Raw genomic sequence first — 11,665 nt, forward strand, 5'->3', positions numbered from 1 at the left:
GTATGTGTCTGCATCACAGTCCTTGAGTGAGATGCTGCAGGTCTTGAAAATGTTGTTAGAGATCTTACAGTTACAATCTTACAATTATCTCAAGTTGCTTCCAAATTTATATTGCCAGCAAGATTTTCCAAGTATTTTAAATTAATCATTTGACAGTAGCCCCACCCAGTTAACCAGTTCATTTTATTTCAGGTGTTTATTTCACGCGTTTCCACAGCCTGGAGTACTGAACGCACACACAAAGCCCCCACCCCCACTGTCTCTCTTCAGATAAAGTAAATAAATAAATAACTATTTAAAAAATAGCGGTAAATTGCGTGTACATATTCAGATGTTGTATATAGCGTTTTCTTTAAATGATTGATGAACGGCAGCGAAGTTCAGATTCATTGATGACTCTGAACTTCGCTGGCAAATAAAGAGAATTAATAAAGATGTGGACCTCGTAGAGCCCAACTCACAACCAAAAAAGTTTGTTATTTATTGATCTTTCCATTTGTATTCTTTGGGAAAGGCCGCGTCTTTGGGTCCAGTCAGTCACCTCGCCCTGATATTTTACCGGCTGTTTATTTACAATGAGATACATTCAGAGATTACTGTTAATTAATTAATTACTTACTTAATTAATAATAATAATATTGAGACCTTCAGTGGTTCGGTAAACGAAATGAATTTCTTTAATTATAGATCTGAAAAAATATGAGCTTAAATGCATTTCAGTGTGTTTAAATTTAACTATATCGCTTTAACGTTTTATTCATATACGATAAAAAAAAACGGTTATTTGCGTAATAAAGAAATAAATATATAAATAAATACATTTTCAGTAAGCAGTGAGGACTGAACTTTTTAAACACTTGCAACCAAAATGTGGGTGCAATGTTTCCTGCTTTAATAAATCTAGACCTGAATAAAACCCACACAAAACTATAATGTTGAGATTTATATGCATATGTGGAGATGCGGACCGCTGCTTCGTTAGCCGAAGCATGCGCTGCGTCGTATTATAAAACTACGAATACACAACTCAAATGAGCTCTGTCAGAAATATAGGCTGTAAGCAGGTACTCCCGAACGCTTAGTGTTGCTGAGTGTTGGAATAAATTTGAATTCAAAGGAGATGAAAGATACTTTAACTCGTCTAGATTCACTATAATAGCTGCGTAATTGAATTAAAACTAGTATGAACATGAACACCAATCATGTTCAAAATTATTATTATTATTTTTATAAACAGGACCTATGAAGCTAGTCTCGTACACCCCCAAAGCATATTAAAGAATAGTAGAGGCCTCTTAATCTGATGTCAGCAGCAGAGACTTTCAGCGTGCTGTCACTGCTGACATGTTTCCTTAAATACGTTTTAAATGCATTAACAGTCTAAATAGTGAATTAAAATGCATATATGGTCCATAGAGTTTGGGCTATCTCGTCTGCATATTGCAGCCTTACTCTTGATAACAGAAACAAGAACTGGATCAGCATCGCTGTATTCTTGACTTTGGAGTGGTTTCTGCACGCGTGAACGTAAACCGCGCGCGCGCATCTGTGTATGCCAGCATATCTACTTAGCAGACCCACTGACATAAAAGTGAAGTAAACAGAGCCTGCAGACGGGGCCAGAGCAAGGGGCGGAGGCTCGCCATTGGTTGACTGAGGCAGTGAAATCCGTTTCTCCTCCCCGGTAGTGAAGATGACGTGGTGAATGAACCCCACTCTCCCTCTCTCTCACCGACAAGCTGGCTTTAGAATAGTTCAGTATCAACTAGCCACTTGTGACCCTGTGCCTGAACAGACCAGTCTTGCATTGCCAAACTGCCCTGAGCCTGACAGCTGACAACTGTCTCGAGAAAGATTAAATGGCGTGCAGGGTGGGGTGGGGGGTGAAGAAGAGGAATACGCACTGAGTGGCCAGTAAAAGAAGAGACCTAAAAAGTTCTGCTGTGACTTTTTAAAGAGAAGATAAATGAGGAAAATGTCTTAGGAGGAGTCGTTTCAACACAACTGAGAGGCCTCGCGACAGGTCGCTAGGACGGGTCCGGTGTACTGTCGCACGGAATACCGACCCGTATGGTCGGAAGCGATTGGCTTCGACCGCGGGGAATGAACTGAGGATGCAGACATCTACTCTGAGCGCTGCTGACTAACGAAGGTGCGATTGCTGCTGCAGCATCTGACAAGGACTTGTTCGCGCGCGCTGTGTGTGTGTGTGTGTGTGTGTGTGTGTGTGTGTGTGTGTGTGTGTGTGTGTGTGTGTGTGTGTGTGTGTGTGTGTGTGTGCGCGCGCGTTGGGGTGGGGGGCGCTCACGCGTGCCCGAGTGCGTATTTTTGTGTGTCACTATGAGTCTTGTCTCGGGCTTCCCTCACCACCCGGTCATGCACCATCACGACAGCCACCACTATTCGCTGCATGCGGCGGCGGCCGGTCGGTGTCACGAAGACACCGGTGCTCCACCGTACTTCACAAGCTGGTTGATAAGTCACGCGGATATGTCACCTACAGAGTATAGCCTTGCGCCCGGCTACAGCCCGGAGTACCATGGCAACAGCGGCAGTGGGTCAACCGTCGGACTGGACCCACACCATCACCACTACTATGGCCCTGGAGGGTTAGTTCCAGGACCCGGCACCATCTCGATGAACGGAACCACGGTCGGTATGCACCATCATCACCACACTCATCCTCGGACCGTGAAGCGAAGACCAACGGCCAATCGCAAGGAAAGGCGGCGGACCCAGAGCATTAACTCAGCTTTCGCGGAGCTGAGGGAATGTATCCCTAACGTCCCGGCCGACACCAAGCTGTCCAAGATCAAGACGCTGCGCTTGGCCACCAGCTACATCTCTTACTTAATGGACATCCTAGACAAGGACGAACAACACGGAGACACCCAGGCTTTCAAGGCCGAGCTAAAAAAGACGGAGGCTCGGGAAGAACGGCGGAAAAGAGAGGCGGTAAGATGTGCTCTACGGCCACTATTTGTTGTGAAAATGAGGTTAAAAGGTATTCATTATAATAATCGCTTAACGCAAACAGTACACATATAGTATTGTCTCTGGTTAGCTGGTTCATTAGTAAAGGAGTTATTAAAGGAAGGTTCTAACGCTGGAGTGGGCAGGATGGATTTAGAGTTACTTTCGAAGAAAAGTAACAACAGTTTAAAATCGGATTATAATTACAGGCAATTACAGATTTAGAATTCTGTACTGTATATCTGGCAAAGCAAGACACTCTTTTTTCCAAACCAAATGGATAAATCATTTCCAATGGTGACCTTATATTTAAGACGAATTAAATGAGTTTATTTTTACTCGACTCAACAAATTACCTAAGTTCACAAATTTGATTCACTCCTAACACTGAATTATTTCATATCGATTTATTTGACAAAGACGAATCATTGAAGGAGACATTTCAACACGTTGTTGGTAGGCAGCGTCTGACAGGAGACAATAAACATTCATTTTGTGCATCGTGGGATTTACTGAAGGTTCATAGTTCTTTTAAAACACTGAGTCACGCCGTTTACTTTCCACAAAATAAAAAATTGTGTAAAATGAACTTCCGAATAGTCTGGAATTTATAGAATACGGGGCATCTTTTCGTATCTAACTGCGGGTTGTTTTACATGATGTGAAGTAAAATCGACACATTTAAAATTGTACTTTTTGCTTTTGCACGAGTGCCCATATGTTTTTTCCACAGCAGCCTATTCATAAAGCGGCATCAGCACACAGTTACTATATTTTACGGCTATTAGGTTTAATGTTCTCTACAATAATAGTGATAAATTCAGTTAACAACAACAGTAGTGGCACCGTAAATAAAGTTTTAACCAATTGTCTGCTGCAATTTGACCGAGATTCACCAACAAGCCGCGAATCTTCTGCATATTGAATGAAAACTAATGGACTGAATAGATAGAGCTGTTATCAGCTCGGTGTATATTAATTTGCACTGAATTTAAATTCCAGCATTAAGACGCATCCCTTATCCACGCAGACGTGATACTTATACTACTGTATAAGTGTGTAGACCTTTAGACATCCAAAACAGTCTCTACAGTGCTGTGATGAGTGAGTGGGGTGGGGAACAGGCAGAGACCAAGCCAAAATCTACTGTGGTAGGGGAAAGGGGAAACAGCAGCACGGGCTTATGGTGTGCTAGAATTACACAGTACACAAATGGGGGGTAATCAGAGAGCAACATTTATTTGGAGATGGGCTGCTGAAATAGCCAATAAACTGAGAGCAAATAGTAAAATTGAAGAGTGTTTCCCTATTTTTGTAATAGTCACATGACTTCTTTTGCACTGATCACTCAAGCAAAAACATATATCATCATAAACATACAAAAAGATTACAAATACATGAAATAAGTCTACAGAAAGCTGGCTGCCATTCTCTGACGGTTTGGAGCCAGGAGGGCCAGGTGCTGCCATACAGACCGACCACTATTATGCCTGGAACACTATCATCCTTACAGCCAGTAACGCTATGTACTTTTGGTCACTTTTGGTACTTTTAGCTCTGGCTGCACTGCCAGATGTGTAATGTGGAAGCCATGGCTCCAGCTTTAGAGGGCTGTGTAGTTGTTTGCTATTTATTTGTTTGGCTAATCCAACAGTTGAAATTCCATTTCAGCGGATTCTTACCTGCCTTTTGCATTCAGCTGATCCCCGCACACACTAGCATTTATCTGGCCAAAACATAGTAATATCAAACGGAGGCCATATTTATATTTATATGGTCATAGCTTATGTCAGCGGTTCATGCTTCTGCATTTTCTTTATGATGCTTATTTATGTCAGAATAAATATTATCAGCACAACAAGTTGCCTTTCTTAGAGGGACCACTGAGCTTTGTCCTGCAGAGAAGATGAGTGTGGATGATGGCCATGTGTGGTATTGTTTGTTCAGCAGACAAACAATACCACAGCAGAGACTGGAGGAGAATAATCATTTCCTGTCTATTGTCTATAGGAAGTGTGGTGCATAATTGAAGCCAGAGAGCTTTCTTTTTTCCCTCATATTTCAAACAGAGAATGTAGTCCACTTCATAACTCATGTCAGCTCTCTCATGAGACTCCTGGCTTGGGCTGAATGCACATTTTCACAGCCCAACAGAGACACTACAGCTGAATAAAATTATATCCTACGTGTCAACAGAATCCATTGATTAGTTTTAAAAAATCCGCAAAATAATTAATAAGAAGAAGCATCACTATGTTACATCAGTGAACTAACATAATGGCGCTTCTGTTCCTCAGCCTGGTCTTCCATTAATAATAAAGTGGGAAACCCAGAGGACAACTTACAGCGTCCTTAAGAGGACAGACCTCTAAGCTTGCAAATAAGGGGGAGGGGTGCGTGGCCGGTCTCGAGGAAATAAACTCAGTTTTGTTGTTGTTGTTTTGTAAGTTTACATCGCAGTGCGTAAAATAGGGAATTAACATCTGGATATAACGCAATTCACAGAAGGTTTTTTTCCAGTTCAGTTTGTGTTTCGCTAGTTTCAAGGATACAGTCTGTTAACAATAAAATTCCTGGATGCTGGATTAACTTTTTTCAGGCCTTTGCTTTCACGTATTAGGTCATTGTATGACACACACACACACACACACACACACACACACACACACACACACACACACACACACACACACACACACACACACACACACAGAGCATAAACAAAATATTTCGTAAACATTTTCCCCTAAACTCAGAGTTGGAGACAAATTCTGATGTTTTGTTAGCGTAAGTTTTGCTGGTTGAAAATACGAATTCTCTTTTTTTTTTTACTTATCTAATATAAAAAATTCATAGTCATAGTTGCATATTAAAATTTGTCACTTTGCCTGAAGAATAAAATCACTTCCTCTATTTCAGCTCGGGGGGGTTGCAGGTGGCCTGTCCTCTTTGACTTGTACTTTATATTCTCTGCGTGGCGTTTTAAAGCCGTTCAAAAAGGTCTGAACGCCACGGCTTCAGGTAATCACTCGAGTTCAGAACTAGTTACTTTGTTTCTTTTCCCCTCTTGTGTAGGATGGATCGAGGTTGGTGGATTATGTGTGCACTAAAGCTGCAGAGTGGTTTACCGCTGCAGAATTAGAGCAGGCTGTCTTCGCTCAAAGCGTAGTGTCGCGTTTTTATGGAGTTTGATGTAAGAAGGAAAACATTAAGCCGGACTGAGGAGTCGTCAGCGCTCATTGCTACAGATAGAGTCAATTTATGATTCGCACTGGATTCTTTCCCCTGACATGTACAGTATCCCAATTACATAGACGCCGTTCATTCATTAAAAATGATTATCTCATTTGGCCTGTTAAGGAGGTCTATTATTATTATTATTATTATTATTATTATTATTATTATTATTATTATTATTATTATTATTATTATTGTCGTCGTTGTTAAAGAAAAACAGACTGGGTAAGGGATGAACGAAACCTCGAAACGAAAGTTTCTCTCTGTTGTTCCCCACGTTGTGCCTGCATTTGCGCGAACGTGGTTATTTATTTATTTATTTATTTTTACCAACATAGCAAAGTCTATTCTTCTAACTGCTCTTCTGTTTACTATATTGCTGTTGTACTCTGAATATATATATTCTAACTTATTTTGATCAGGCCTAATACGTCATAACGGGCAGCGTTTGGGGCTTTTGAAAACGCAAGCTTAGTTGGAAAAAACAAAAATAAAAAATAAATATGAATTCCTATTCAAATGTATTTATTTTATTTTATTTTATTTTATTTTATTTTATTTTATTTTATTTTATTTTATTTTATTTTATTTTATTTTATTCATGTTAACAGTGGCTATTCCACCCATTCGTTAATACTGCGTGGTACACAGTAGCTGGGGTATTTCTCATCGTTGTCATTATTTTACACAGTGACACAGGCTGCCTACAATTTAAGACATTCAAGACATCAATAAAATTTAGGTGCGTTCGGTATTGTAGTAGTAGTCTGAAGTATTGCGCATTCAAAGAAAGAGTAGATGTATCAATAAATAAAATAATAAGGATAAATTTCATGTTTTTACAGGTGGAGATCTCGAAGACTTCGTCCTCCAACTCCTCGTCGTCCTCCTCGTCAGCGGGCGATAAGAAAAGTAAGGGGCGGACGGGATGGCCTCAGCATGTCTGGGCTCTGGAACTGAAGCAGTAGTCCGTCTCTGCCTCAATGTCTCCTGTCGCAGGTTGACAGCACTCCTTCCTTTCTCAAGCTCGGCCGTCGAACTGCGAATAGGAGAGAGCGTCCAGGCGAACTGAAACGGGAGTCGGCCTGGCTTCCTAAGGTTGTCGAGGCTTCCCTCACAAACAGTAGCTACAGAGACGCTGCGTGAGGCTCTGTTCAGGTGTGACGCGAAGGCAATGACAGTTTGCTGTAATTTAGGATTAACACACACACACACACACACACACACACACACACACACACACACACACACACACACACACACACACACCATCAATCAGCAAAATCCCACTTTATATTCTAACTTAAGGTCCAGAAACGAACCACAGACTGCTTTGTCAGTGGTCATGTTTGATGTCCGTGAAAGGTCATCTGTTGGACTCGGTGTGGTGGAATGAACGAGTGGTCCATCTGCGCAGACCGCTGAGTTATGTTCTACCAGATCATACCAGGACGTGTGCGACTCCCACACACAGAATTACACAAAATTACAAACACATACACAGATTCACACACAGGGTCTTGAGGTGTTTGCTTTATTTAAGGAAAAATATTTATGTGCAATGTGACCTCTGGAAGGATACAAACAGCCATTGTGTCTGATATTACAGAGTATCTGTGGTTACAGGACCAGGTGTATGTGAAGATCTCTTCTGTTTCTCCGTCTTTCTCTTACAGTTTATTGTTGTAAATGTAATGTCGTCACGGCAGATGACGACGTGTCCACGTTGTGGTGTCAAAATGTCTCGGGAGCTAAGTAATGCTTTATGTGTCATGAAAACAGTGTCACGATTTGAATAAACTGCCACCTGGTAACTGGGTTGATTGTTGACTCTCAGTTGGTCAGACTGCACAAAGGTTTTAATGAAAGTAACACTAAAAGCAAAATTGGAAATTCAGTGTTGCTAATTTAATAATATGTCAACCGGTTTATTCAAAGGTAAAAACAAGAAATGTTCTCTCATATAATAAATGTTTTTATTACATTTCAAATCTAGCTTTGTCAGTGGTTTAAAGGTGACATGACTATGAAAACTTGTGTTTTGCCTTTTCTCACTCTGAGCTTAGTAGCATTGCATTTGGGTAAATGCCCTTTTTATTTACAAAATACATTTACACTGCAGTTGGCTTCAAGTTTGAGTGCTCTTCATCAGGCCAGAAGGTTAAATCCTGTGAGGGCTACGTAATCATAACCCTTGACCCCATGCTGTTAAGAGTACTCATGTTTTGACATTTGAAAAATGTTCTTGGAGCAAATAATAAAAAACAACTTATGTCTGAGTTAGGTGCTGATTGGGTAGTGAAAACAATAATTGCATCCTCACATTTTTACATTAAAGGAACAAACACAGAAAAGAAAAGATAGGAAGAAAAATATCCTCTGATAGTTGAACAAGTACTATTTCGAATTTCTGCATAAATAACTGCTCTATAATAAGGATCAATATGAGAAATGGAGAAGCAATTAAAGCTAAGAGCATGTTCATGGCCAGGAGTGAACATTGTTTAATCCCACTACCAAGACGGTGTTTAGTAAAGTTATGTCAAAATTAGCCTCCAAAGAGAACAAGTTTAGCTCTCTTTGGAGGCTATGTTGTTTTAATTGCATGACTGTCATATTTCACTGGACAGCTGATTGATTTGTTGCTGTGTTTTCAGCCTGCTGTGACAAACTATGCTTTTTTGATCAGGCAGTAGCAGGAAGTTGTGAAGAACAGAGCACATTCATTTTTTAAAATGCAACATTTCATTTAAAGCTAAGGCGGGGCTTTAATCCGTTTTTTAGCTTCTTGCGCTCTGCATAATAAAATGCTGCTGCTAGAAATGCTTTAACAAACAACAGGCTGAAATGCTTGTTAATCATTAAAGCCAGAAAAACGTTTACCTTTTGCTGCTGAACAATCGCAGTACTGCGGAGGCTGATGAACTTCCTGAAAGGCGGAGACTCATGTGAAACTGAGCATCATTCTTCATCATTCTGGCATTTATTGTTGTTCCAATCATCAAGAAATCATTCAGATCTCATACAAGACAGCTTGATTTATATTTTGGAATTTTTCAACGTAGCCTTGCTCTGCTAATGGAAGCAGACTGCATCTACCACACGCTGACCTTTAATGAACAAGAAGTAACATAAAGCCCCAGGTGGAGTATTACAAGAAGTACCATGGAAGCTGTTTGGAAAAAGACGCTTTCAAGAAAACTTGGTCCATTTATCAACTTGAATGGTAAATGGACTGATTCCTATATAGCGCTTTTCTACTCTCCAGGAGCACTCCAATCACTTTATGCACATTCACCCATTCACACAAGCACTTTCTGCTATGTTTAAGTGCTTACTAGTCGGGGTATCATGCCGGAGGATATTTGGCACGTCCACTCACAGATAACTGCCACGTTAGCAGGTAAAAGACATGATGCCATATGACACGGTTCCTACTCTTCACATTTTGATCTGATAGAGCTGTCAGTTAGCCATCTACTGACAAGACTTTATCTGGTATGCTGGTTAGTGTGTGTATCGGGCCATAAAAAAGAGGATTTTTCTGGTCCTGATGAAAACTAATACAAACTCTAATGGCCTGAGTCTGGCCTTGGGTGAAAACAGGAGAATGCAAAGAGCGTAATTAGTGAGCATCAGACAGAAATGACCCTGCAGTGACCTGGGCACAAACAAACACACACTCCATCCCCTGAAAACCGTACAACTTTTGATATTCCTTCTGTGCTGATGCTATTATATGAAACAAGTATTGTAAGGACTTTATGATGAAGCACTGAAGTTTTCACAATGATTTTTACACCAGCTATAAGAGATAAAACACAATAAGTTTGGGTTTGGCACATTTTCACCTCCAGCTTTGATTGTTTTTGTAAGTTTTTCAGTTTAAGTGCACAAGTATTTGAAAAACAACAAAGGAATCACATTTCTGCCACCATGACACCATGCATTGGTACAGTGCTGTGACAAAGTCTTTGTCACCCTCCTAATTTTGTTGCATATTTGTCACAAATACATGTTCATTTGAACAAATGTTTATATTTGACAAACATAACCAGATTAAATACAAGGTGCATTTTTAAATGATGAGTTCATTTATTAAGGACCTTCCAAAAATGTGGTCAATCACAGTTCGATCACTGCTGGGCAGATACTTCTTAACATATGCCAAGGCCCTTGAAAAACATTTCTGATAAATAATCACAGCAATGAAAAAAATGCAATGAAGGACGGGAAATGAAACATTTTTGGCACCGACCATGACGTGGCGTGCTTTTGAAATTTTCATTTTTATTATGTCCACTTCCTCAGTGTGTCACATTCTACAGTGCATCCGTCCTCAGCAGTAGACATCACACCCTCCTGTAAGATCTGCTGTTCTGAGATGGTCACATCAGCCTGGACCAACAATTCTAATTTCCCTAACTGTCTGAATCATACTTTAAAAACGTGAACGTGAACAGGTGCCATGTGTCCTCCTCCCTGAAAGCAGTTTCTCACCCAAACCACATGAAATATTTTGAGTATAAAATTCAGTTTATTCACCAAGCATGAGCTACAGCTACCTGTTAGGAGCTTTTTAGGTTATGTATTCTGACTTTAGTGACTTTGGATTTATATTTTCAGCTTGAAATAAGTTGGGCTCTAGGTCTGACATTTAGCCTTCATAGTTTAATGTCATTCTCATTTCTGCTTCTGAGTTTTGTTATTTATATTCTTAGTCATTGGTTTGTAACAGTTTTAGTCCCCTCTCATGTCACCCTCCATGTTACCTCTGGTCTGATAGCTTACAGTTCCATATTAGGTTCATAGTCTGTGGTCTATTAGTTTTTTCTGTGTTCTCAGTTAGTGATATCTAATTACCTTCATCTTTGGTTCCTGTCATGTCTCCATGTCTCTCTTTCCTTGTGCTCTGTCTCCTAGTTAGTTGTTTAAGCTTTTGTGTCCTCTTTCAGTCATGTGTTTGTGTTCTGTTACTTTGTTGCTGTTTCCAGTTGGTGTCTCGAGCCTGAGTCTCTGAGTTTGTTATGTTTCCTGTCTTAGTTTGATAGTCTCTTGTCCCTTGTGCATTATGTTCAGTTTTGCTTCCCGTCCCTTGTCAGTTAGATTCCGTTCAGCCATGTTCCCCAGGTGTTTCCTCTCTGCCCTGATTCCTTCCTGTGTGGTTACTGCCTGCATCTCCCTCTGGTCTTTGTCAAATCGTCGTCATACTTTCCCCGTGTGTTCCCTGTTCAGCAGCTTTTTAACCAGTAAGAGCTTAAATCCTGTTTAGTCTTTCTTTTATTTTGCTCCTCGAGCTGCAGCAATAAAGCTGTTCTGAGTTCAGTCCTGCCTGGGTGTCTGCATGTGGGTGCAGCCACACATTGACACATGACACAAAGCTTTCTGATTGCTGTTCCCACAAGACCTGGTGTGTTGCTAGACATAAACAGTTACTGAGTACAACAGAATAAAT

General features: G+C 40.5%; 1 protein-coding gene across 1 annotated transcript; it reads left to right on the forward strand.

Annotated features, from left to right (window-relative positions):
• The first annotated feature begins 736 nt into the window (after positions 1-736).
• On the forward strand, positions 737-8,028 carry hand2 (heart and neural crest derivatives expressed 2). Its single transcript, XM_080881357.1, has 2 exons — positions 737-2,955; positions 7,056-8,028. Exons 1-2 carry the CDS (start codon positions 2,341-2,343, stop codon positions 7,176-7,178), a joined length of 738 nt encoding a protein of 245 aa, XP_080737483.1. The 5' UTR covers positions 737-2,340; the 3' UTR covers positions 7,179-8,028.
• Positions 8,029-11,665: the final 3,637 nt, after the last annotated feature.

Source organism: Rhamphochromis sp. 'chilingali' (assembly GCF_963969265.1).
Source record: "Rhamphochromis sp. 'chilingali' genome assembly, chromosome: 4".
Lineage (NCBI taxonomy): Eukaryota > Metazoa > Chordata > Actinopteri > Cichliformes > Cichlidae > Rhamphochromis > Rhamphochromis sp. 'chilingali'.

Bases quoted from the DNA above. Each gene is read 5' to 3' on its own strand.
- hand2 (XM_080881357.1), top strand. From the start codon at position 2,341: ATGAGTCTTGTCTCGGGCTTCCCTCACCACCCGGTCATGCACCATCAC. The intron at 2,956-7,055 runs GTAAGATGTGCT...ATGTTTTTACAG, and splicing joins AACGGCGGAAAAGAGAGGCG to GTGGAGATCTCGAAGACTTC.